Source organism: Notechis scutatus, chromosome 1 (assembly GCF_049901735.1).
Source record: "Notechis scutatus isolate UNSWTSFEM ecotype Mainland chromosome 1, rNotScu1.2, whole genome shotgun sequence".
NCBI lineage: Eukaryota > Metazoa > Chordata > Lepidosauria > Squamata > Elapidae > Notechis > Notechis scutatus.
In genome coordinates, this window is record NC_142009.1 from 312,387,152 (window position 1) to 312,414,978 (window position 27,827).

General features: G+C 38.0%; 1 protein-coding gene across 2 annotated transcripts; it reads right to left on the minus strand.

Annotated features, from left to right (window-relative positions):
* Positions 1 to 1,346: 1,346 nt before the first annotated feature.
* Positions 1,347 to 27,827, minus strand: PPP1R36 (protein phosphatase 1 regulatory subunit 36). Of its 2 annotated transcripts, XM_026670141.2 has the most exons (11): positions 27,270 to 27,827; positions 26,332 to 26,396; positions 25,846 to 25,941; positions 24,123 to 24,241; positions 21,778 to 21,844; positions 16,451 to 16,549; positions 14,398 to 14,538; positions 3,649 to 3,691; positions 3,141 to 3,334; positions 2,455 to 2,649; positions 1,347 to 1,914 (listed from the first exon to the last, which is right to left on the minus strand). In XM_026670141.2, the coding sequence occupies exons 1-11, from the start codon at positions 27,315 to 27,317 to the stop codon at positions 1,680 to 1,682; spliced, it is 1,302 nt and encodes a 433-aa protein (XP_026525926.1). In that variant the 5' UTR covers positions 27,318 to 27,827; the 3' UTR covers positions 1,347 to 1,679. The 2 variants fall into 2 exon arrangements, with proteins under 2 accessions (XP_026525926.1, XP_087808415.1); XM_087952289.1 differs by lacking the exon at positions 25,846 to 25,941.

Genomic DNA, 27,827 nt, shown 5'->3' on the forward strand with positions numbered 1-27,827 from the left:
ATAAGAGGCAGCTCAGTCCAGATAGTTGTGTGAGACAAATAGGGTGAAGACAACTCCTCCCTAATAGTTCTCAAATTATGTTTGATGTAGCTAGTAGAGTGCTTCAGTTTGGCAAGATCCTGTCTATAGTGTGGAACGATGAAGAAATCAACCTGAAGGGATCGCCATGTGTCTTTCTTGGTTTGGGGATTTGACAATAAGCCAAACAAAGTCACTCTAGAGTCAAACAGCCTTAAATTATCAATCAGTAAATGAAATAAGTAAATAAAGATAGCATTTACCAGGGGCAGGGTTTGTTTTATAAATAAACAATTATACTGAAATATAGGGTTTTATATATACTGAGTAGGAACATACATTCTGGGTATTATCAATTATGTTAGTAAACCAAATGCAAGGTTCCTTATATTTACAGGCCCAGTCAGTCTAAAATGGATTATGTTAACACATAGTTGTGTTGAACTATAGTTTAGCAAATAAAACCATTCCCTGCTTTCATATAACACTTTGATCTCTAAAATAATCAGTACAGATAATTTAGATTCCGTGATTAAAATGTCATTACCTAATGCCCCCCTTCTAACTCTGGGGTTTGAAACTAGTCTAGGATAAAATTAACTTTACAAGATTAAGCAAGCACACAAACAAAATCGCCATCCATAGAATCTGAGTAATGTAGGAATAACTGTCAGATCATGTCTACGATTGCCGTTTAGCTGCCTTTAGCATGCCAAAAGCAGCAGATAGGAGCCAACAAGGGGCACTATATCTGCAAATGATGTTCCAGCTGATCTTCCATATTTTAAATAAATTCATATTTTACTTCTTTGAGGGATTTGTAAAATGCAAGGCAAAGACTCCTTGGTTACAATATCATAGGTTTTGAACATCCACTCAATAAAAGAGTGTCTTGCTACATTTATATTGAACACAACAGAACAGAATAACAGAGTTAGAAGGGATGTTGAGGGTCTTCTAATCCAACCCCATGCTCAAGCAGGAGACCCTATACTATTCCAGACAAGGGGCTGTCCAGTCTCTTCCTCCACATTAAGAAGCAGTTTTATCTAAAGTAGGTATACTCTTAAAATAGGTATATTTGTGCCTATTTCTCTTATGATTTTAATATAGATACTTTTACCTGTTTGAAAACCATACTGCTTGATTAATTATACAATACATTCCATTGAACGATCTAACACATTTGCAAAACCAATCTGTCAACAGAAATTTTAAATGTACCTGATTGTGTTGTATTGAACTCAAGCAATTGAGTCAGTTGGACTAAATCAAACCATTGTTTAACAGACATAATTTACAAACTTAGTCTATATGAGTATCCAAAGTTCCAGTTTAAACTGCTTTATTAGTCATAAATAATTCATATATGACTAGAAATACCTTCAGATATTTGAATTACAAATACTTAAAGCTAGTTTACATTCCCAGCATTTTTGGCTGAATATCTATAGCAGTTAAACTGGTACAAACCAAAAGTGTTTATAGTATTTGTCCTCATGAGGATTTTTCATGTATTATTTTGGGCAGCACTTTGACACTTAATAGTATTAAACTTGCCATATTTTCTCAGGCATAAGTAATGGATAAAATCAAAAGCTAATTAGAAAATCGCCAAGAGATTTAATACATGGGCATTGTATCCCTCATACTAGCATGTATTACTGGGAATTTTCAATATAGTCTCCTTCAGTCGTAGCCCGTGAAATTGCCAGAGATTGGTGACTGGCACCGCTTTGAACAGCCCTACCAGAGCCTGTGGTTATTTCCTTTGACAATACTGAAGAGACACTTCTTTCGAGAGTCTCCCCATTTTCCTTCTCATCCTCTGTGCTCCCAATTGGTAAAAGTGTATGAGGGACAAACTTGGTGCGTTGAGATCCAATAATACCAATCCTGTTGCAGGAGAAAAGACAGGGATATTAAATACACTCAAGAGCTCAATATGCAATCTTCAACTCATTGGAGGAAAGCAACTGTAAATGTAGTAAAAGCAACTATAAATGTATATGAAAATAAAGCAAGTTAATTAGGTACTAGAGAGACAACAATAATCTTCTCATCACTCAAATAGGATTGGTAAAACTTTGTAAGATTTGTTTCATCACAATTGAAAACTGGATTGAATAAATAAAAATATAGCCACCTAAGGGATCTAAGCAAGGCTACAAACAATGGTGTAGTTGATAAGAACATTAGAATATGAGAGCCTGTGTGTGTTTCTTTTCCCGCTTTCTTGGATTTTATTTGTTTATTTTATATGTTTACTTTATTTATTTTTGACTATTTTTAGTTTGTTATGGCATGGAGTTTTCTTGTACTATGTTGTACTGGTATGTCGCCCAGAAACACATAGGTAGATATATAAATATGTTAAATAAAATTAAATAAACAGGTTGACACTACATAATGTGTGATACTGAAGTTATTTCTTACTTGGAGGGTGACACAATAGAAAACAACTCTGGTAAGTTTTCTGGGATGTAACGTGGGGCAGTTTTGCTGGGACGAAGATAATGGTCCTGAAACAGATATTGAGCACTGTCTTTAGCCAGAGGCAGCAAAGTACTAAGCACTGGTGATCGCTGATCCATGACACTTCTTATGGCTGGCTGCTTAACATCTGTTCTCCTTTAAGAACAAAAAATAGCAACATCAGAAAAAAGTAATGGGAGTTGTTAAATAAGAAGGCAAATATTTTTTTCCCTAAGAACATTGGAGTCAGACATGATAACATTGTCACATTCAACTAACAAGAGCAAAGCATATTTTTTCTACCCTGGAACAAATTTCAACATAGTTCAATATGAATTTGGAAAAACTGGGTGTGACAAGTATATAGTGGTTAGCTGACATGATATCTCCCTCCAATCCCTGATGTAGTTTTACAACTTTGAAGAAAGTGTAAGTTAAAGAAAGGATATTTAAGCAAACGTGCCTAAAATATTAAAAATAAACAAAAACCAATCTAAAATATGAAGACTGAAATGTTATGCTTGTGTGAGCAAGTATGCATGTATGAAACTCTAGCTATAACATATTTAATTTCTGTTATAAGCTCTTCCTATTAAAATTGACAAAATGGTAGGTTGGATCAGAGAGAAATAGAATTGAAGACTTACTTGCGAAAGGCAAATGTGGCTTTCATCAATTCTTCGGTAATATCCATTTTCATTTCCTTAGACTTGGATCTCTCTCTTAAAGCAGAATTGAACATATTTGACCGGAGCAATCTACCAACTTCTTGCTGGATTTCCTTGAGATTCTTTTGTCTGAATGTCACAAAAGCTACGTAGGATGCAAAGGTGTACAAGCACTAAAAGCAAACAGGAATATAATTCTTTTTCTACTTAAAGTACATTTACAAATAAAAATTACAATTATATTGAATGAACATAGGGAGGATTGCATTTTTAGTCTTTTCAGCATATAGAAACTAGTAAAAACTTCTTTTTAAGTTTAGGACATGTTGGTCATGAACAGCTTTTATTTTTCACTGACTTTCTGGTGACATATGTGATATATTACAGCTCAAAACCTGGTCCATCTGACTCCCCCCCCCCCAATATAATCACACAAAATTTAGATACAATTAATTTTAGCTTAGGGTGAATGTTAGCCCCTACTTACCTCAAAGAATTCCCTGTCTTTCCGAGATGATGATATTTTCTTTCTAAAACAAGGAAAAGAAGTAGCAAAGTATTAAGCATAAAACCCTCTCAATTTTCTGCAATTGCCTTGTACAAGAGTATATTACATAAGTGTTTCTTTTATGAAATCTTCAATGACAGCAATTGGTCCCAGAATTTCCATCACAAAACAACACAGTTGTAAAGCATAATGTCACATGACTGCACTACTTAGCAATGGAAACTGGCACTCCCAGTTGCCATCATTAAGCGAATCATTGTGAGTTACCAAGTGAGGACACCATGCCACCATTTGTGATCTTTTGCCAGCTTCCCCATTGATTTTGCTTGAAGGAAGCTGGCAAAAAAGATCATAAATGGCCATTGGGATGCTGCAGTGACCATAAGTGTGACAGCCAGTCATTACTACTACTCATTCAGCACCATCGTAAGTTTGAAGGGTCATTCAACAAAAGGACCACCTGTAATATGGTATCTACTGCATTGTTACATCTGAAAGCAAGATAAAGTTTTGATTGTCATATGCAAATGTAAACAGCCCCTTGTTTCCTATTCCATATGTTCATATCTGCACAAAGATATGAAACAAAGATATGAAACAAAGATTTTCTTTGGGGGAGAGAGAAATTATTCTAAAATATTGTTTCTATCTTAATATTTTTGAAGATTTATTCTAGGCTTTACATACTGTAACTTTTCCTTTACCCATCAGACACCTATGGAGGTTCTCAATCATCCAGATCATGGTTGTCCAAAAGGTGCTGACTAAAAGGAAACTGGACGTTCTTGGTTTTTTTCCTTAATAATGTTTCGCTTCTCATCCAAGATGAGAAGTAAAACATTTTCAAGGAAAAAAATCAGGGAAGTCCAACTGCCTTTTGAACAGCACCTTTGTGTTGCCCATCAGACCACTACAAAGATCCCTCACTTCCTCAGGTGATTTATTTCAAGTCGCCCTTCACTTTTAATTTTTCCCTTTCTGTAACTATGTGGTGGGAATGGATTGGGGTGTGGAAATAATTAAATCCCTGAAATCCATTCTTCAGAGCTAGACTTTCCAGCTGGGTCACTAAACAACCTTACTCATGTAGCTTCTTGCATGAATAGCGCTGGGTTGGGTTTCCACCGAGTCAGCATGGTTTTTTCAGCCTAATCAAGAAAAGGAAAAACACTCCCCAACCGCAAGCAATGAGGCTGGCTTAATCCAATGTTGCTGAATGTACACCTGGGTAATACTTACAGGTAAAAGGTGTGGCATCCATTTTGTATATTTACAAATAACTAGTTATACAATGTATGGGGGGGATAGAATGGGATCTGTTTTTTTAAAAAAAATGGTACATGGAAAATAGCACTGAATGCTCTGGAAAGGGCTTCAGTGTTGGATGAGACCCTGATTAGAATAAAATTATTGGGAAGAGAAGTTGCTGAAAGGAACAGGTTCAGTTCCTTTCACTTGCAGTATTTCCCATTCAGTTACCTTAATTATAACCACTAACTAGCGCTGAGTTTCCCACATTTTGATGTGGAAAATGTATTAATATTGTTTAAAATTCAACTCCTTCATTGTTTCTGACAGCTGAAACTATGCTCTATGAAGCTTTCAACACCACACCTAGTTTGGCTTTGCAAATTTGCTGTGGTGCCTCTCACAAATAATCAAGCAGATTTCTCATTCTAGACCAGTTCACACATGTAGCACAAACAATAGTGCAGTGAGATCATGAAATCTTAAGGTGACAAAACTAAATAGCATTGCTTCAGTCTCCTATCTAAATACACATTCACATATCCTTGCTGCAGATAAAAACACCACTGAAGAATCCTAACATACCTTCCCCAGGGTCCCTTAGAGACATGGACTTCAACTCTCAGAATTCCCCAGAGGGCATTGCCATTGCTAAGAATTCTAAGACCATATTTGGGAGAACAGAATGGGGATCCTAACATACTAGGCATGAACTGAGTTAAAATCTTCCTTCTCATCATTACCACCTCTTTAAAATCTGAAATGAAACTGTTCATTCTGCCATCTCATCTTGCAGTTTGTGTGCAACAAGCAATTTGGACACTTAAAATGGGTCTTCTAACCCTTATTCTATCCCTTGGCAATTCAACAAGACAGGATCAGCAAAGCTGTTGGCCATAAATTTCTTATAGCAGCCTAGACAAAAGGACAAAACGATCCGTAATAGACACATAGATGAGTAGACGTATAGACGAAAAATGAGCAATCAGCGATCTGGGTTATATGCAATCCTGAAAGTCAAGGTTTGCAGACCAAAGAGGCCTCTTTAACCATAATTACTGAAAAGTAACAACACAGATTTATATCAGTTCATGTGGGAAACACATGAATACTGCAGTTTTAAAATCTAAAGTCAACAAATCATGGGTAAAACAACAAAGAAAATCCCCAAATCCCCCTAATATAGCCATACCCATATGTGCAATGTGATTTCACCCAATAGGTCGTCCTCACTGTGCAAAAAATTGTAAGGTTGCTCATCCTTGTCTTTAGGAATAAATGATAGAAGGTCCAGATAAGGAAATAGGTAGAATTCCTTCTACATAAAGGAAAAATATCCATGAATGATAATGATGCAAGATAGAATTTGAGTCGATCACTGGGATAGAGATTTACTCTTCTGAGTTTTCAGACTCATACTGGGCTCCAGCATCAGTTCAAAAGCTCAAAAGAGTAAATCTCTGGTCCTGGTGACCAACCCAAATTCAAAGTTGCAAGAAAAATGCTGCTCAGGACGCCTGCATACTATTTCTATTTCTCAGTCTTCACGCAAAAAGAAACTATAGCTCAACCCACCAAAAACATAACTGTAAAAGACAGACCAGAAATAAAAGTTAAAATAAGCAAAAAAAAATAGTAAGAGAACACCTGTCTGATCTTGATGAACACAAATCACCGGGGCCTGATGGATTACATCCCAGAGTTCTAAAGGAGCTGGCGGAGGTCATCTCAGAGCCACTGCACCATATCTTTCAAAAAAAGAGCTGATGTGGTTCCCATCATCAAGGAAAAAAAAACAGACTCAGGAAACTATAGACCCATCAATACCTGGGAAGATACTGGAAAAGATAATTAAAAAAAACAGATCTACCAACATCTAGAAACAAGTAAAGTAATATTAGCAGTCAGCATGGGTTTGTTAAAAACAGATCATGCCAAACCAATCTTATTTCATTCTTCAACATAGTGACTAAATTAGTAGACCAGAAAAATACTGTGGACATAATATATTTAGATTTCAGCAAGGCATTTGATAAAGTAGACCACAACCTACTTCTTAGTAAGCTAGAAAAAAGTGGAATAGATAGCACCACCACTAAATGGACTCGCAACTGGCTGACAAACCGTACTCAACGAGTCATCCTTAATGGGTCTAAGTCTACATGGAGGGGTGTAAGCAGTGGGGTGCCACAAGATTCCGTCTTAGGCCCCGTACTCTTCAATATCTTCATTAACGACTTAAATGAGGGAATAGAAGGGGAACATACCAAATTTGCAAATGATACTAAGCTGGTAGGAATAGCTAACACCCAAGAAGATAGGTACACATATAGTACACATATAGACTGGGTGAAACCAGGCTCAATACCAGTGTGAGAGGGATCTTGGAGTCTTAGTGGACAACCAGCTAAATATGAGCCAGCAGTGTACAGCAGCAGCCAAAAAAAGCTAATGCACCCCTAAGTTGCATTAACAGAGGGATACAATCGAGATCAAGTAAGGTACTAATAACACTCTATAAAGCCTTAGTAAGACCACACCTAGAGTACTGCATCCAGTTTTGGTCACCACATTATAAAAAAAATGTTGAGACTCTAGAAAAAGTCCAGAGAAGAGCAACCAGGATGATTAGGGGACTGGAGACTAAAACATATGAAGAACTGGGCATGGCTAATCTAGTGAAGAGAAGGACCAGGGGAGACATGATACCAGTCTTCCAATATTTGAGGGGCTGCCAGAGAGAGGATTTTCCAAAGCACCTGTAGGCCAGACAAGGAATAATGGATGGAAACTGAACAAGGAGAGATTTAATCTGGAAATAAGGAGAAACTTTCTGACAGTGAACACAATCAATCAATGCCCTCGGAAGTTGTGGGAGCGTCATCACTTGAGATTTTCAAGAAGAGATTGGACTGCCATTTGTCAGAAATGGTAAAGGGTCTCCCGCTTGGGTGGGTGGGGGTTGGACTAGATGACCTATAAGGTCCCTTCCAACTCTGATTATCTGTTATCTGTTATCTATAATATGCTCTTGAATCTTCGTCTTTTATCATTTTGTCTTGGAGAGTAGTTTTGTTTTGTTTTGTTTTGTTTTTTGCTGCTTTCCCATGTGTCCTCTACTGCTCTCCTTGGTCTTTCTGCTGTCATTGGCCTTGCTGACAACATTTGATTTCTGCCCCAGGCTTACACTGGCTCAGAAGTTATCTTTCCTGCCAGACTAATCTTAATAAGAGAAGGAAAAATGCATGTGAATGCATTAGAAAGGAGCTTACTTCAGAGTATGCTTTTATTTTTACCCTCTTTTAGTAAAAATGAAGCAACCATTAGTACTTTAAAGATTAACACATCTATAAGTTTTCATGGACAGAAATCCACTTCAAGATAGTCACAAAAGATTATCCTGGAGTTAAGTGTTAGATATACCTAAACCAGTGGGGAAGGAAGGGAGATGAACTATAAATGGTGAGATTTATGAAAAATAACATGTAGAATATATAGGCAGTGATAATTTTCTCATTAATTGTGACCTTTCACAAAATAGTTGCTGAGCGATAACACAGAAGTTCTTTCAGAAGTATTACATATCATGTATTATTTAAAATAGCACATCATGGCTTGAATAATTAAGTTCAGGTTAAATATTTTCCAGACATTCATAAAAGTTAAGGAAACTAATGAAAGGGCCTTTTCCCAGTACCAAGCCCCAGTGCTAGTCCACACCCTTGAGCAGGTGGAAAATTGTCCTAACTTGATTTGCTATTTGCAATCTCTCATCTGTTTTTCCTCCCAGGTAATGATTTCACAAATGCTGAAGCAGCTTTTGAATGGTATGAAGAAAAAGGAGGAGGTCATCTAAGGAAGTCTAAAGTATGTTTCATTCATGGGTTGGGACCAGGTGAAAGCAGCGTTAAGGGATAAGCCCACATTTATGCTGTAATTAAGTGCAAATGAGGCTATAGCTAAACACACATTGTTGCTGGTGATATGCTGTCCAGAGCCAGATTCAGTAAGATGGGTGGTGATGTACATTTGCTGAATTTTTTTTGTTTTTGCTTAAGCAGATACAAGTAGTCCTCAACTTACTACAATTGAGCCCCAAATTTATGTTGCTGAATAAGAAATCTGTTAAGTGAGTTTTGCCCCATTTTATGATTTTTCTTGCTACATTCGTTAAATGAATCACTGCAGTTGTTTAGTTAGTTACACAGTTGTTAAGTGAATCTAGCTTTCTCACTGACTTTGCTTGTAAGGTTTCAAAAGGTGATCACGTGACCCTGGGACACGGCAACCGTCATAAATGGGAGTCAGTTGTCAAGAATCCAAATGTAAATCACATGACCGTAGGGATGCTGCAGCGATCATAAGAGTGAAAAAATGGTCATAAGCAGGGGTGGGCTTCAGCAGGTTCATACCGATTTGGCCGAACCGGATGTTAATTTTACATCTGGTTCGGTGAACAAGTAGTTCCGATGACTGGTTGGCCCCACCCACCGTCCCCCACCACACTCAGGACTCCCCATGCAGCCTGTTTTGGATCGCAGGTAAGTGCAGGGGCCGTGCGGAGGCTCGGGGAGAATGAAAAACGGGCCTCCCGGATGCTCCAGAAGGCTGGAAACAGGCCTATTTCTGGCCTCCAGAGAGCTTCCGGAGCCCAGGGAGGGCGAAATGGGCCCTCTGAGGCCCATTTTCATTCCCAGGGTGGTGCAGGAGGCCGACTAGACCACGCCCACCATGGCCACGCCCACTCAGTGATCAGGCAGAGAACCTGTTGTTAAATTATTTGAAGCCCACCCCTGGTCATAAGTCATTTTTTTCAGTGCCATATTGACTTTGAATGGTCAGTAAGTAAACTGTTGTAAGTCAAGGACTACCTGTAATAGAAATGCAATATGCACAATCCCAGTAGGTGGGGAAGCAGCACCTAGCCAACTTTGGCTAATCTCAGAAAGTTCAGCTGAATTGGACCTGTTTACTACTTAATTGGGAGACCAACAGGAGATCACAGTTCTGTAGGCTGTATTGGGAATCAAAGAGACTGTCTTGGAAGAAGATAATGGCAAATCAATCCCATATCCCAGCCAAGAATTGTATTGTATTCAATTAGCAGAAGTTGAATGTGACTTAAAAGAGACTTGTTTTTTTCAGTCTGATACATATGAAGAGTATGAACAACCTAGACAACTAACACTTTTTTTCCAAGTCCAAGGCTCTCACTACTGTAAACGTTTTTACAATCTGATAGCAAAATGCTGCTAATAAACATGCCTGCCTCTCTTTGGATCCTTACAATGCATTCATGATAAACAGGCTGCTGGCAGTTTCCCTCAGATCCTGACAGAAAAATCAGTGTTAAAGATTTTGGAGTTGTATTATGAAAAACAAGACAGGTAACCAAACTGAAAGGTTGCCTACCCCTAACTGGAAAGCTCATTACTCATTGATTATCAGAAATTTATCCTTCAAAGAATAATGGAAATGTTAGGCTTCAATCATTAATTTTATTAAGAAAATCACTGCTGTGTCGGTCCATTAAAAAAAATCACTGCTGTGTCGGTCCATTCGAGCTAGGTTCTGCCTTTTCAACTTCTCTGAAAATGCTTGACCAAATAACTCTGTTTTAATACTGCAAACGTTGGGTTTTTTTTTTCCTGCTTGTTTACCTGGATTTGAGGCTACCTGTCAGGAAACAATCCACATTTGTTGCCCAGAAAGCTTTTTTAGACAAGAAATGGTGGCAAAGCCAGACTGGCGTACTTATGGTCAAATAATATCTTTTAACTTTGGTGATCCTACCCTTAAGTTTAAGGAGGACAGAAGGACATGTCTGCCATTCATGTACATATTTACAATTGAAAGAAAGATTTAAAGCAGACAAAAAGAGTTATTGGTTTGATTTTGTGAAAAACGAATTGGAAATCCTACTGTGTGGTAGTCATGAACATATTATTGCTGAAGTTTATAAATTGTTATTGAATTTTAATTTAAAGAATGAACATGTAAAGCACTGCATATATTTCAGTGGTCAAGGAATGTTGGATATACACTGCTCAAAAAAATAAAGGGAACACAAAAATAAGACATCCTAGATCTGAATGAATGAAATATTAAATACTTTGTTCATTACATAGTTGAATGTGCTGACAACAAAATCACACAAAAATTATCAATGGAAATCAAATTTAGCAACCCATGGAGGTCTGGATGTGGAGTTACACTCAAAATTAAAGTGGAAAAAAACACTACAGGCTGATCCAACTTTGATGTAATGTCCTTAAAACAAGTCAAAATGAGGCTCAGTAGTGTGTGTGGCCTCCACGTGCCTGTATGATCTCCCTACAATGCCTGGGCATGCTCCTGATGAGGTGGCGGATGGTCTCCTGAGGGATCTCCTCCCACACCTGGACTAAAGCATCCCCCAACTCCTGGACAGTCTGTGGTGCAACGTGGCGTTGGTGGATGGAGCGAGACATGATGTCCCAGATATGCTCAATTGGATTCAGGTCTGGGGAACGGGCGGGCCAGTCCATAGCATCAATGCCTTCGTCTTGCAGGAACTGCTGACACACACCAGCCACATGAGGTCTAGCATTGTCGTGCATTAGGAAGAACCCAGGGCCAACTGCACCAGCATATGGTCTCACAAGGGGTCTGAGGATCTCATCTCGGTACCTAATGGCAGTCAGGCTACCTCTGACGAGCACATGGAGGGCTGTGCAGCCCCCTAAAGAAATGCCACCCCACACCATTACTGACCCACTGCCATGCTGGAGGATGTGGCAGGCAGCAGAACGTTCTCCAGGTGTCTCCAGACCCTGTCACATCTGTCACATGTGCTCAGTGTGAACTTGCTTTCACCTGTGAAGAGCACAGGGCGCCAGTGGCGAATTTGCCAATCTTGGTGTTCTCTGGCAAATGCCAAATGTCCTGCACGGTGTTGGGCTGTAAGCACAACCCCCACCTGTGGACGTCAGGCCCTCATACCACCCTCATAGAGTCTGTTTCTGACCGTTTGAACAGCCACATGCATATTTGTGGCCCGCTGGAGGTCATTTTGCAGGACTCTGGCAGTGCTCCTCCTGTCCTACCAGAGGTAGTGGTCCTGATGCTGGGTTGTTGCCCTCCTACGGCCTCCTCCACATCTCCTGATGTACTGGCCTGTCTCCTGGTAGCGCCTCCATGCTCTGGACACTATGCTGACAAACACAGCAAACCTTCTTGTACAACTCACATTGATGTGCCATCCTGAATGAGCTGTACTACCTGAGCCACTTGTGTGGGTTGTAGACTCCGTCTCATGCTACCACTAGAGTGAAAGCACCGCCAGCATTCAAAAGTGACCAAATCATCAGCCAGAAAGCATAGGAACTGAGAAGTGGTCTGTGGTCACCATCTGCAGAACCACTCCTTTATTGGGGATGTCTTGCTAACTGCCTATGCTTTCCACCTGTCTATTCCATTTGCACAACAGCATGTGAAATTGATTGTCAAATCAGTGTTGCTACCTAAGTGGACAGTTTGATTTCACAGACGTGTGATTGACTTGGAGTTACATTGTGTTATTTAAGTGTTCCCTTTATTTTTTTGAGCAGTGTAATTTCATGCTTTAACAATGGGAAAATATGTGGATGAAAGGTATAAAATTTACATTAAATTGTAACTTAACAGAAAAAAATTATATGATGATATATTGTTTGTATTTAACACCAGATAAGTTGTCAAGAATGTATAAAGGTATTTCAAATGAATGTTGGAAATATAAAAGTAAACAATGGACCTTTTATTGCTTATGATGGACATGTGACAGAGCAAAGAAATGTTGGAGTAGGATTGATATCTTAATACAGAAAATTCTCAAAGTGAATATAAAGATAAAACCAGAAACTTTTCTTTTGGATTTAATGGAAAAAGACTTTGGGGGGGGGGGATTCAAACTTTGATGCTGTGTATGTTGACGGCAGCAAGATTACTTTAGCACAAAAATGGAAGGAAACTTTGATTCCCACAATGGATGAATGGCTGCAGAAGTTGATGGAGTTAGCAGAGATGGCCAAACTGACTGCTTTGATTAAAGACAAAAATACAATTACTTTTGTGTCTACTTGGAAACTGCTTCTGGACTTTGTGCTCGAGGTGGAAAAAATGAAACTCTGGCTATGCATTTTACCCAATTAGGTTTGTTGTGTATAGAAATGACTAGTTTATACTACTATGTAAAAGTAAAAAGTAAAAAAGGTCTGATATTATTATGTTATTGTACTGCACCAAAGGGAATTGGAAGTCGTCTTTTCTTTCTTTTTCCCCCTTTTCCCACACTTTTCCTTTCCCTTTTCCCTCCCTTACCTTTTCTACCATTTTCTTTTGAATTTTTGAATCATATATGTGTGTGTGTGTGTGTGTGTGTGTATCTATGTATGTATATGTATATGTGTGTGTGTGTGTATGTGAGAGAGAAATACCACTCACGCATCATCACAAAATCTCCAGAACTGTAAAGCCTACAAACTTGAAATTTGGCATGTATGTTCCTCTTGGCTTCTAGGTGCTCACTAAGAAAGGATTTTTCAAAAATGACCATCAGAGCATTACTATTTCATATATTATTACTATTAACACGCTCTGATGCTAAGGAGTTCTACTCCCCCTCCCCACCTGAAAAGAAATCTGTTCCAAAAACACAAGCAGAGAAGATGAGTTTCAGTTTTAGTTTCACAGAACCAAGCAGCTTTACTACAGAACAATTGAGCTAAGCCACAGCCCAGGCTCCTTGCTGTCTCCTTCTTGCTCAGAGCAAATTCTGTTTCAGTTTCCAATCAGCCCTCAACTCTCTCACACTCTGATAGGACACTAGCCAGATAAATATTGATGGATGCTGGTAGGCAGAGGCAGAATTTCCCCCTCTTATTTTCCTCCCCAAAAACTAAGCTGCCTGTATATTTAAATAGTTTCATAGCGAAGCATGGGTATCGAGCTAGTAGTATTAATAAATAAATAAATTAAATTTATGACAACCCACATTGGTTGGCTGTGCATATTTCCTAGTAAGGGTCCCAAAAACTGAGACTTCACTTCTTGGTTAACAAAACTGCCTACTGTTATTTTGTCTCTTTACCATCCCTACTTCCACTCAGAAAATAGTTTATCTGCCTTCAATTCTCTATTGCCTATAGCCATTTATACACAGTGTATATGACATGACATCAAATTTAGATCATAACATGACATCACATTTAGAACATTAATTCAGAAAGTATATCCAGGGAAATAGTTCAGCATGCAATTATCCACACACATTCATGAAATGTGGTGATGGAGGTAATTTATAACCCTTGTGCACTGTCTTATCACTTTTTTGTTTCTTTCCACACAAAAAAATATTCATGAACAAAAGACAGAATAAGCACAGGTCTTCTGATGGGCAGTATAAGAAAACGTCCATTTGGAATCAGAGAAAGTATTTTTTAGGCACAATTATTTCCTTACTTTCCACAAGCCATGTGATGCTGATCAGACATTCCCAGTCCAAGGATAAGGACACAGTACATTTCAGCAAGGTGCTTTTTGGTCACTGCTAGCTTTATTTGGATTTCTTTCAATTCTTTTTTTTCTAGGATGCTGGGCTTTCTGTTTTGACCAAAAAATACAAAAATTAAAGGATTTTTTAATTTATTTCTGTCCTGGGGAACATTTTCTTGAAAGTATCTATACAAAACTGAATGCATATTGTTAGATAGGTGTGATAGAACAAGCAAAAGGTGAATTCAGCTACCCATTCTCTCCTTTTTTGACACCTTTTCTTTTCATCACTTTTTGATACTTTTTTCTGTCTCTGCACATGCGGCACACTGTAGAGAAAGAGATATATTGCTCTGAACAGTGTTCACCACTTCTCTGTCAGAAACTGATTCTGTTTTATATAAGCTAAAGTCTTTAAGATAATCCCCTAACATTCAACAATAAATTGACTTCTTGTAATGGTAGCTTAAGGAACACTGTTTGGTATCCAGAATTATTTCTGTTTGTGTATCTTAAAGTTGGAAGCCCAGAGTTAGACATAGGTACATGAGCTGGAGGACTTTCAGCCTTGCTTTAAGTTTAATATTGAATATTTCAGGAAAACAGCCAGTCATTATTACAGGTAGCCCTGGACTTACTTTATTTAGTGATTGTTCGAAATTACAACAGCACTGAAAAAAGTGACTTATGACTATTTTTCACACTTATGACCATGGCAGCATCCCCATGGTCATGAGATCAATATTCAGACATTTGGCAACTGACTTATATTTATGATGGTTGCAGTGTCCCAGGATCATGTAATCACTTTTTGTGTCTTTCTGACAAGCAAAGTTAATGGGGAAGCCAGATTCACTTAACAGCCATGTAACTAACTTACATGGCTGTTATTCACTTGGAAAATGGAGCAAAACTCACTTAACAAATTTCTCACTTAGAAACATTAATTTTGGGCTCAATTGTGGGCATAAGTTGAGGACTACCTGTAGTTATTTCAGTTTTGTACACTAGAAATACATATTCAGATCCAGATACTGCTTTGGCCAGCTTTAAACCAGGTTTGGGTAAACCATATCAATTTTCAAAGTTATGGTAGAAGAAACCTAAAAAGGACCAAAAGATAGGTAGACCATTAAGAGGTTACTACAAATAGCTGAGGAAAGAATGAGATCAGGAAGGGATGGGAACCTGAAAGCATTTACCTATTCTGTCTATTATATGACCTATTTCATAGCACTGTTGTCCATATTCTTTTGTCTTCTCTGACTGGAATTAATTAATTTTTTTGTCTTCTCTTGAATTAATACATCTTTCCCACATAATAAGATATTGGCACTGCAGAGAATTGAAATAGAGAACTTCCTAATATCATGTATTCCTTTAAGCACTGAGCCCTGGCCATCCCTCCCTAAACAAGGCAGGTCTTTATAAAAATAAAAATCAATTACAAGATCATCAAATTGTGGGCTAAGAAGAGTCTGTTCTGTAACCTACATTACTATGTACTACTTGCTATTTCCCCCGGTCATAAAGCAATATTACTGGAGCCACTGGAGCCAATTTGATGAGTAAAATGTATCTTTGTCTTTTCTCTGACTTCAGCAGGTATTTCAGATTCACAAAGGGCTAGAAACTTGTTTTTCAAGCTGATTTTCTCAGGAAAGAATTAATTTACACTTAGAAAGTCCTTGCTCCCATAAATTGATTAAATGTTCACTTTGACCTAAATCTACATTCTTGCTACAGAATTTGGAATCTTTGACATTGAGAAATACATGCAGATTTGTAAAATGGGACAAGATCATTGTATTCTGGGCAACCTGGTCACCAAATGCTAGACCTTCCGTTGATGGAGAAAGCTCTTTGCACAGTCTAGCAAAGATTAAACCAGCAAATCCTCTGAGTGCACAAAGTCTGAAGAAAGAGAATACCTTTGCCTTAGTACCAAGACTTTACCATACAATATTATGTACATAATGTGGTTATGGGAGTCTGTTTAGGAAAACATAAAAGTAGTTACCCCATAAAAGACTTGGGTTTCATCTCCAGGTTTATTTTTTCCAGATAAAAAGAAATATAGTACAACAAAGCCATGAGGAAATCATCCAACTGCTTACACCTAGAACAAAATTAAAAGTCACAAAATTAAAATTAAAAGTCAAAAGAAATTTTTACTTGGAACAGGGTACTATGATTTGGGAAATAACTTTTGCTTCAGGAGCAATGATTTTACCATCCTCTTTCATATCAATCATACCTTTTAATCTCACCAATTCAGTTATTTGGGCAAGGATACAAAACATCCAATGTGTATATCCAAAACACTTTTCAAATCACTTGACAGTTCTTAAAATCTCCATACTTGCTCTCTCCATGATCCTAAATTCAGCAAAAGCATACCCTTACTTTCAACTTTCTACCCTGCACCTCTTCCAGTCTGATATATCTCTCGGCCCTTATTGTTTCTTCATCCAGCATCACTCCTGCTCATCAAAAATCTGCCTTGCCTAAAGACTGAGATGCAACCTTCAAAGCTCTTCCAAAAGTTGGTACCAAATTCCAATTATTAAGAAGAGATTTTTAAAATAGAAATTTGAATCTGTCTTGAATTTAGTAGTTGTAAGCAGGTGACTATATATTGCATAAACCGTCTATCTGATGGAATAGAGGCAAGAAGAATGCTAGCTTGCAAAATAATATCTAGATTAAAGAGCCTAGCTTGCACATAATAGCCTAAATATAGTACATTTGGGGATAAAACTGGCCTGTGCTCTCCTTGCAGTATACTGCCTATCCTCACCACTAGCAATACTGTATGTGGTATGGTCATGACTAAAGCTAGTATTCTCATTCACTAAAAAAAGTTATGGCAAATTACCAAGGTCATAATGAGCAGCAGCAGGCTATATCTATAGCTCACCAGGTGATGTCCATAACTTATGGATAGCTGCAATCCAGAATGCAAGAAGAGAATAGTAGAAGGAATAGTGAATAGTGAAACTAAGAGCTCATGTTTACATTGTGGTAACCATGGCACAAAGAACCCCTGCTAACCATGTTTAAATTTATCTGTTGCCTTTGATTCATCCTGAGTCCACTATGGATGCATCTTTCATTTGCCTTTTTCTGGTCCAGTGTTAAAGAGATGTTTTCCCTCTTCTCCTGAAACAAACTTTGACACCTCTGTGTGCAATATGGTTGATGGCAGCATCAGTCAGGGATCTATCCAGCTCCCATTGGATGTTTTGGGCTTCTGAAGGCAATCGACTTCCTTCTGGCTCTGAATACTGCCTTCCAGAGCTGTTCTGCTTTCAGGGATAGGAGTCCAATTCTTTCAAAATAAGTTCTCCCCCACCCACCGCATCTAAGTTCTATGGAGCCGTTCCATGCAATCAATTACCTAGTGAAGAAAGAAATCTCTCTATATACTGTCTCCTGCCACAACTGCCAGACCTGACAACAGGTCCCCAGGCTGTCAGGGCTCAGAGAAATGGCAAGAGAAGTTAGGGACAAGCTGACTTCCCCATCAAATCAATAATCATGTATTATTATTATTACCTTTATTGCCAGAGTACAACATGTGTACAATGAGATTGGCTGAGCCTCTCTTCGTGCACCCCCCCCCAATGTACAATTCAGCGTAGAATTGTGCAATTGGGTGCCTATTGGAAGAACTGGATTCCCATTGCCGGCACCTGTCAGCCAGCCTGAAAGATTGATGACACCTGCTGTAGAGGGGGAGCACACTCCAGAGTCCTTGGGGTTGGGGTGGGGGCTATATTTAAATCTGAGTTTAGCACTCTTATGGAAAATTTCAATATTTAATAATAGTTTTAGAAACAGCTGACGGATGCAGTAATTGCAAGAAAGAGGGATCTTTCCATTGTAACTGCCCTACCCCATCATCTAAAACTGTTTTTAATCATATGTTCACTAGTCTCTGGAACAGCACTAAACCCTTGTTCAAAAGTAGAATCCAAACACCTGACAACTGCTAAAAGGGCCATGTAGCGAAATGAACTTTCTTGTTCTACTGTGCCACCCCAATAAGGTGTGTTGGCTCATCTCAGATCATCTGACAGGTATACTGGGTGGCTGAAGACTTTGGACTTCATTGCCCATTGGTTCAGATACAAGTGCTGTGTCTGATCTGTGGATAGGTTAGTTCTTAGTAAAGTGCCTCCTCCACGGTGGGGTTGGGATTGCCCAGTAAAGCAGAGATAGTACCATAGTACTATCTAGTACTCCTGCCTATATATTTAAAACTGTTTAAGTACAGGTTTACTGGTCTTTAAGAAGAGCTAAAGGTTCTTGTCTAAAAATAATGCCAGTATTGACTGGTCCAGGAGGCAGCAGAGAGGTGAGAGAGGGAAGAGCCCTTTTCTTTACATCACACCACCACCCCTGCCTGACAGGCCAGTGTTGAGATTTGCCCTGCTCCTTTTCTAAGGCCTTAAGGACTGGTTTTGTCAACAAGCTTGGGATCTAGATGTGGGACATAGGCTATGCAATGGTTATGTTGATTCTGTTTTATATCCATGTTATTTATGCTGGTAATGTGAATGTTCTTTTTATTATGTTTCACTGTATTTCTAACTTTTACTAGCTGTCTAGAGTAATGAATTTGAGATAGGCAGCCATCTAAATTGAATGAATGAATGAATGAAGCTACATTTATGTCAAAAGGAGCCCAACTGCCAGCTGATATACATGCGCCCGAAATACTGATGCCAAAGCAAAGCAAACCCATCAGTCTAATTTGTTTCCTATACAACCCTAGTTTCAACTCATGTTAACAAGTCTTTTTTTCCAAAATCACTGTGGATAGCAGTTTGCTATTACATGTCCAAAACATGTTGATCAGTCAAAATACTTTTTTAAACACCTTTAAAGATCTCTTTCTCTTGCAGAGAGTTTCTAGTTAGGCAAGGCACATTTTCCTGCTCCATGCAAATTGCAGGAGCATTACAGCCAAAAAGCAGTTGGATGTGAAGTCCAATCTGCTAGAATTCTCTCTGGAACAAAGAGAGATCTGAAGGTTGCTCATAGGCATTCCTCAACAACTGATTTTTGTGAACACACAGCAGAAATTGATGCCTCTGCAGCCGTTTGCCATCAGTTGAGAGTCATGGGTTCCATCATGCTCTGAGCTATAAATTCAGCTTTTCATGGACTTAAGGTTTCATGAAATCTCATCTTCTTAATCACTTTCCAATTTATTTTTTGTACAGCTTCTTTAAGACTAATAAACCTTCAGAACTGCAAACCTACAAGTTGCTGGTTGAGTTTTCCTTCAATCTGTTTCAAAAGAAAAGAAACTAAGTCTTATTAGTTTTGTAAGATGTTTTTTGTAACTGGCAATATACAGCAAAGTACTTTAGAGTTTAAAGAGTTCAAATGCTAACTAAGCCTTTGTGAAACTGATTTAAAGAAAGACTGAAATTAATTAGATCCTCTCCTGTGGGAAAAGTCCGTTTTGTTTACATTTTGCAAACAAGACTTTGAAGATCTAATACTAAAGCATATGACAGCAACTTTAAAGGAAATGTTTGATTTGTGGGCATATGAAGTGCTTCAGCTTTTCAACTCTGTACCGGAACTTAAAGTTGCTACTGAAGATGAACAAATTCCTTTGAAGACAATCAAAATGGTCTTTCAGATGGACTTAAAAATTACAAAAAAGAGATCAAAATACTGGATTTGCAAGTGGAACTGCATGAATATTTAAAATCCAAAAGAACATAAAAATAATGTACTTTAAAAGTGATGTGGGCTATCCTGTTATATTGAAGTATAAGAGATGTACTGGAATTACTTAATAGAAATTATGAATGGATTTGGATAAATATAATGAACTTCAGGAAAAAAAGGCAAAGAGGCTATAAAAAACAAGAGCTAGAATGTATCCACAGGACTTAAGAATGGCTGGGATTTTCAGATTGAATTGTTACTATTTTAGAAATATTCAATGATGTAATGGATTAGTTTGTAACATTTATGCTATCAATTTTTGAATATTTAAATAAGGGGTTATTCTGGTAATGTTTAAATTGAATAAATTAATGTTTAATAGCTTTCAACACCATTATTGTTTGTAATGTTTAATTGTTAAGAGAGGGATGAAGGGAATGTAGAGTAAACGGAAAGGGTTTTTATAAATTTAGAATATTTCAAATTTTATTGTTTTTTACTAGATCTCTGTTGATCAATAAGGGGAGATGAATATTTAAAGAGGGTTTTATAGAAAATGAGGTGAGATATAGAATTAAGATCTATTTGTATTTAATAGACAGCAATAAATTTTCCAGTATTGGTATGTTTGCTGATGATAAAGGGGAAAGTTTTTTCATCTTAATATCTTTTTGGGGGAGGGCCATTTTTCCTATCTATCCTTCCATCTAGAGAGAGGGGGGAGGGACAGGGAGAGAGGGAGGGACAGGGAGAGAGGGAAAGAGAGAGAGCCTTCACAATGGTCTCCTGGGATACTCCTGGGACACTCTGTTATCAATCTGGCCAGGAGCCAGACTGGAGTGTTGCTGATCAGGTAGCTTGGAGGGATGATGGCAAAGTGTTAGTAATCAGTTGTTCAATCATACACAGCTGTAGAAGATACAGCTATAGAAGAAGATGCTTGGTTCAAATGAGACCTTAATCACTTCTTAGAATAAAAAAACAACATTGGTCTTGGATCCAGTTGTGCCAACTCAGGTGTTATTTTGTTGGTTAAATGTGTAACCAACTTGACTCCCAACACCTCTAGGCAGTTTCTTATCTTGAGATCTTAGGAGCTTCCTAGTTTTCAAAGTACCACCTGGAGATTAAAATGGAAATTAACTCCTGAAGACATTTTGAGGGATGTTAGCGAAAGATGAAGAACAAACCTAAGTAAGCATCAGTGAGAGTTTTTTGCCAAAATAAGGGAAACAAACAATTATTTTTCTATTCTTATCATGCTTATAGGCACCCAACAATGCACTTCTTCCTGGGTAAAGTGAGACCAGAGAAACATCTGCAGCACCACTGTGAGCAATGTTGAAGGCATCAGTTGGATAAAGTTGCTTAGATCCATTCTGAGATGTACCCTGGCAATATAAGTCTATGGAATTGAGAGAAGAGTTCTGGATAGATTATCTGGAAAATGTTTAATTTTACTGATCCTAAGAAAGTTGAGAGGGTCTTGCCATCCAATTATTAAATCTATGTGCTTCCTGACTGGTCCAGGCATTGTGGGAGATGATGAATGGTTGGATCAAGCATTGGTGAATGAACCAATTTTCTTTAACTTACAACTTCTTGATTTGCTCTTAAATGAAAACACATCATGTAACAGAAACACTCAATATGTACCTCATAACTAAGGAGAAAGAAGAAACGTGAATGGAATCATCTTCATGTGCCAGAAATAAAGCAGCATCTGAAAATATTCACAAGGAAAGAAAAGTATAATGAGCCAATCTGCTTAATCCAACCTTTCCAAGTGCGAAATCTGTAGCAGAAATTTGGAAGCATCCACCAAGGACCTCCACTTTGCAAGAAGCAGAAATTTGAAAGCACTAACCAAGGTCCTTCATTTTGTAAGTAACCCAATCCAATGCTCAGAGCATTTTGGACCTGATTTTCTAGCACAATGTCACTGTTTACCTGCCTTCTTTAAACCAATGAAAAAATTTAAATGGGATGGAAAGCTGCATCATTTATAAAAGAACGCCGATACATACACAAAGATGATAAAATCTATAGGGTAAAGTCAGTTTATTACAGTATTAGAGCAATACACAACGATCTGATCTATAGGGCAGGAATTGGTCTCTTGCCCAAACACCCCCAAAAATTGCACCCGGGATGAACCTCATCTCCTTCAGATATGTCAAATTACACATATCATCATATCCAGGCACCAGGGCAATTAAAATCTTAATAGAAAGCTGGCTTATATAAATTGGTGTTTGGCTTTTTTTTACTATATCCAACCCTTCCTTCATAACAACTCAGGACAATCTACCTATTTTACTTCCTCAAAACACTGAAAAAATAAGCTCTGAAAAAATCATAGCTAGAGACACTTCACAGTTCCTAAAATATTTGGATGAACTGCAGTAAGGTCATTAAAATAGGAGCATCTTTCTTCTCCAAATCACTTGGAAGCTTGGAAAAAAAATAATTTGTTTTAATAAATATTCTGTTTGGATGATTTTCAAAGCATTTCTGAATTATTTTCCAAGGTGGACAGTCCTGGAAATAACTACTCCCAAATCAAAAACCTTTACAAGTAAATTGAAATTTGAACTAGGTTTAAGGCTGAACTTCTATCCTTTGGACCAAGTTACTTTTATTATAAATGCCTATTTCTGGTACACATCATAATGAAAGGTACAATTCTTTCTTTAAAAAAAGAAGAAAATATCTAATGAAATAATAAAATTGTACCCTATCGTTTCTATTTTTTTAAAATGAAATATATCAATTTGGAATATAAAGACACACTGTTTTCCCTAACATTTTCAAATGTAAAATTCTGGGGGAACTGCCTTATATGATTTTTGAGAATTAAAATTTTCATTAAGAAAAATCAGGGAAGTTAAATATGTGTGTAACAATTCAATTTTACCTTGATTCCTTGCAGGAGAAAAGAAACGAAGTATTTAAGGAAAGCATTATCATTAATTAAGGAATGTTCATATTCTATTTATTAATGCCAAGCTTTCCGTGAATCTGCTTTATGAAAGCATATGCTTTATCCCAATCATAAAAACAAGTAAAACCATAATGATACTGAAAAATCTGTGAAGAAGCGGATAAAGCAGTATGTAAAACAGTAGTTTTCTTTTATCCTCTGGTACTCTTATGCTCTTTAATCATAATTATTACAGGGCTGGCATCTTTCAGTTGAACTTCTGATCTCTGCATTTTCGCCACTGCACAGAAATGGGCAATCATCTTTTTAAATAGAGGACAACATTTCTACAGAAGTAATATAAACAAATATTTCAAACCATTTCAGATAGGGGTGGGCTTCAAAAATTTCAGCAACTGGTTCTCTGCCCTGTTGCTGAGTGGGCGTAGACATGGTGGGCACGGCCTAGTCGGCCTCCCGCACCACGGCGGGGGGGGGGGAGGTTGCCCTCCCCAGGCTCCGGAGGCTTTCCTTGAGCCTCTGGGAGACTGAAAATGGTCTCCCCCGGGCTCCAGAGGCTCTCCAGAGGCCGGAAACAGAGCTTCTGGGAGTCCCATTTCCCCCCTCCCTGAGCCTCCTTGAAGGCTCTGCACTTTCTTGGCATCCAAAACAGGTCATGTAGAGACTCCTGGGAGGGGAGGGGCAGGAGGGGCCAGCCAGGGTGGGATTTGCCGGTTCTCCAAACCAGCTATAACATTAGCTATGAGTTCTCCGTAGCAGCCCACACCTGATTTCAGATATGACAATGAGTGGAATAGTGAATAGTGTTAACAAGAAAACAAAACTCTTCAATTTAGGCTCAACTTCTGAGGTGTATATGGTCATATCCATGGAGTTTTCTTAGCAACTGTAGCATATATTAGTGATTTATCACTGCCTTTGTTCAGAATGTTTTTTCAACTTGCCAGTTCAGTCTATGGCCTTGAAATTTCTAAACAGTTTCCATCCAAATACAAACTGGCTTAGCCTGGCTTTGTTTCCAAGCCTAGTGATTCAAAATAAGCATTCCCTTACTCACACTTAACATCTTCTAGAGTTATAAGTTCAGACTGTGCTCTCTTGGTCGGCCGAGGGGATTTGTCTTCTCCAGAAGAAACACTCAAGGTAAACAGATTTCGAAAATAATGAGGACCTGACCTACAATTAAAAAAAAATAAGGCTTTGTTCTTGTACCTACTGTGTCTAAAGGCAAAACACACACAACAGTTCTACATAATTCAGGTACATAGAAAATTGAGTTAGTATTGGAATAGATTACCAAAAGTGAAAAAAGTCTGAGGCTAGTTTCTCCGTTTCAATTCATATCCTATTTATGCAAAACTTGCTTATAACGTATGGCCCAGTTCTCATTATTTAGTTGTAGAACTCTTTGCATCAATGAAAATGGAGAAAAACAAAGTTAGTAATCATTAGGATAAAAAGGAAAGATAGATAAATCTTGAACCACTAAAAATCATACAAAATTTTTTCCTGTTTCTTTATCTACCCAACAATGTCTTTTTCTGGATTTAGTTTACTCCAGATGTGGGTAATATTTTTCAACCTAGATCACATATTGCTTTTGTGCTTTCCTTCACAGAAGGAAAGCCACCTTCTGTGCCCCACCTTACCCCCAAAAAATCTGAAGAAATTGCATGTTTGTGTGCATGTAAGAGAGAGATAAACAGGTGCTTTAACTTTTATATGCTTTCCAAAAATCAAAACATGGGTTTAAAATATCAGATCTATTCACTCTAAGGGGCTATGATCAATAATCAACTCAAAGATTGGAATTGCTAGAAGCATTTTATATATATTAAGGCACATGATCAATGGCAGCCCAACATCAGGTTTTTTCACCTTGTCTCTCAATTCAGTAGAATTTCTCTGGCAGTAAAGTTCTAAAGAAGAGTACATTGGATCACATTAATGTAATACTATCTATAATATGAAAATGAGGGTATTGCTCTCCTTTTGAGAAATGGATGCAAGCTTTATACATTGTTATCAACATCAAGACATCTTTTGCATCTCTTCACATTTTTCAGTATATGTATTTACTTATTCCTTTACCATTACATCTTACTCTTACTATAAATCAATATCTTTTATCCTTACATCTCAATCTTCTCCATGGTATATTTACATATTTACATATTCCCTCATTCTTTTCCTAATTGCAATTTTATTTTATTTTTATTTCTAAACCACTCATACCAGGCATCCCAGGCCCTATAATAAATTGAATCTTCTCTCTCTTTTATTTTCATCGTTAGCCTATCCATCTCTATACAGTCTATTTTTTTTATAACCATGACTTCCGGTGGAACCCTTTTTTCCTTCAAGAGGGAAAAATAATTTGAATTCACAGCCAAAGTTATAGGCAAGTTTTATTTATTAGCCAACACAACATTTTTAATCACTACAGGTATAAATCCACTCAGAGCAAGATCACATACATCACCCTATATCAAGATTATTTGTCCAAATTGCATCTGTTACAAGTTGGATCAGCTCAAGATACCAGGCACAGAAAATTGAATTCATCTGCTATCTGAGATATCAGAAATATTTTCCATATATTTCTATTCTAGGCAATAATCACCCCCCAAAGTACAATCTTCTGCACCAACAACACCAGACAGTCCTTGTTCAGTATTTGAACCCAGGACCTCTCACATCCTAATTATTGCTCATCCACTGCCAAACCCACAAATCATTGCTGGATAGCCAAACTTTTGTTGGTTTTGAAACAATATCACCTTTCTAGTGGCTTTGCTCCAAGTTCCTGAAATTGGATAGTCTTGCCTTTCTTATTTTTCTCTTTACTGTCCTTAAGTTCTTCCTTAAGCTGGGCACTGCAATATAAAAAGTCAAATAATTATGTATGAGCAGAAAATTCATAACTAAAAATGAAATTAGTAGAATGTTCTGCATATTAGTATCTCAAATGGATTGGATTGAGCACTCATAAGTCCTAGTCAGCTTAAAGATATGGTGGCTGGAGATAAGAGGAGCAATGGTGGGTGCTATGTATTATGTGGGAATAATTGCTTGACTAATTTAAAATATTCGGTGCCACTACTACTTATTTTCTTACCAACCAGCTTGTCAGGTAATAAAGATATAATCCTACCAAAATTGAGAAGAATGACCCTTGATTTACATGGTTTGTAAATTAGAAGCAGTATAAAGCATGATAAATTTAAAAATAAAGGTAAAAGTCAGAGAGGCAATTGAATCCTTACCATGAAAATTCGAGTGTTCTAGAATCTTCTTTCCAGTACCACAAACCAGGGTTAATTATGGTCAACTGTAAATATTTAAAATAGACCACAGTTTAGAAATCAGTTAAACTCAGTAGCTGAGATGTCAAATTTGCAGCTGGAACTCAAATGAATTCAGATGCTAACACTCTGTAGACTATTTTATTTATATTCCACCTTTGTTATTTATCAGGTATTACTACTTATAAGGAAATTCAGGGAATCACCTGAAGTGTCAAGCCTTATAGGGGAAAGCTGCCTTATGTGCTAATTACCTTGAAGCACAGGACACATTCTCCTGAATTTTGTTCACATTATGCAACTATAATATCCCCTTAGTTTCCAAAAGGTGTTTTTTTTTTTTTTTTTTTGGGGGGGGGCTATTCAAAGGACAAACATTTCACTGCCAAATGCTCTTTATTTGAGCTGTACAAATTTAGACAGTAGCAAAGTGGTAGGACTTTCAATATCTTTAAAATCCTGTTCTGTTCACTAAATTAGAAAAAACAAATTATATCAGTACATGATGGAAAAGTCAGCTCCTTTAGTCTAAAGTATTTTATATTTTGCCTTTTCAAAAAAAAAGATACCAGCCTGGAGATAACTCTTAAAATGACTGTTCAAAAGCAAACTTTTAATTTCAATGATTCTTGTCTCAAAGGTGATTTTTCAAAAGGCAACTGGACTGGTTTTTGTTTGCCTTTTGGAAAAGCACCTTTGAGACAACTATGACCTGGATGACTGAGAATCTCCACAATCAGTGGGACTGAATGAAAGCAACAGATGTATATAGTTTTAATGAAAGATCCTAGCGCCACAAACTCAGACTCCTTTTTAAAAGTCCTGGGATGTGAAGGAATTCCCAAAGCCTCCTCCTAAGAAGTGCAGGTCCGAGGAGCAGCATTCAAAGTCTCACTTACCGGCAAGTAAACTCCTTTGGGCAGCTCCAAAAACTGTAGCTGGGACATGCTGCGGGGGTTGTTTACCGGAGTAGCCTGGCGACCGCTCTCTCGGCGCGTGCGAGCCGCCCCCACTCTCACCGCCCCCTCCCGCCCCGCGGGTCCTCTGGCGCTGCGGAAGAGCAAAACCGCCAGGCCGCGGGTGGCAGTTTGAATAGTTTTGAAAAGGGGCCCGGGGGGGGGCGGCGGAAGGCGAGAAGTCTCCTAAGAGTAAGATGCAAGGGGAAAAAATTACGAAAATGGCGGCGGCTGAACTAAATAGAACGTCGCCCTTCCCTTTCAGTTTGTGATTTTTGCTTCCCCCCCCCCAAAAAAACACACACACACACATATACACACTCGTCTGTAAGAGAGAATTTAGTGACTGAATCATCTCGGTGTAGATGAACTTCGGGACCGGCATGTTTTATTCTGGAAAAGCACTAGGCAACTTTGGGCCAATCGTTTCTCAGGCTAACCTCCCTCTCGCTGCGCGGATCAGCTTGGAAAAAGAAGCGCTGCCATGGGGCACCTCGAGTT

What these genes read in the sequence shown, in the direction of transcription:
- PPP1R36 (XM_026670141.2), bottom strand. Translation starts at nt 27,317, where the DNA reads ATGTCCCAGCTACAGTTTTTGGAGCTGCCCAAAGGAGTTTACTTGCCG. An exon ending in AGAACACTCGAATTTTCATG is followed by an intron (nt 25,942 to 26,331) that starts GTAAGGATTCAA and finishes TTTATATTGCAG; the next exon opens with TGCCCAGCTTAAGGAAGAAC. An exon ending in AAACCCAAGTCTTTTATGGG is followed by an intron (nt 14,539 to 16,450) that starts GTAACTACTTTT and finishes TGGTCAAAACAG; the next exon opens with AAAGCCCAGCATCCTAGAAA.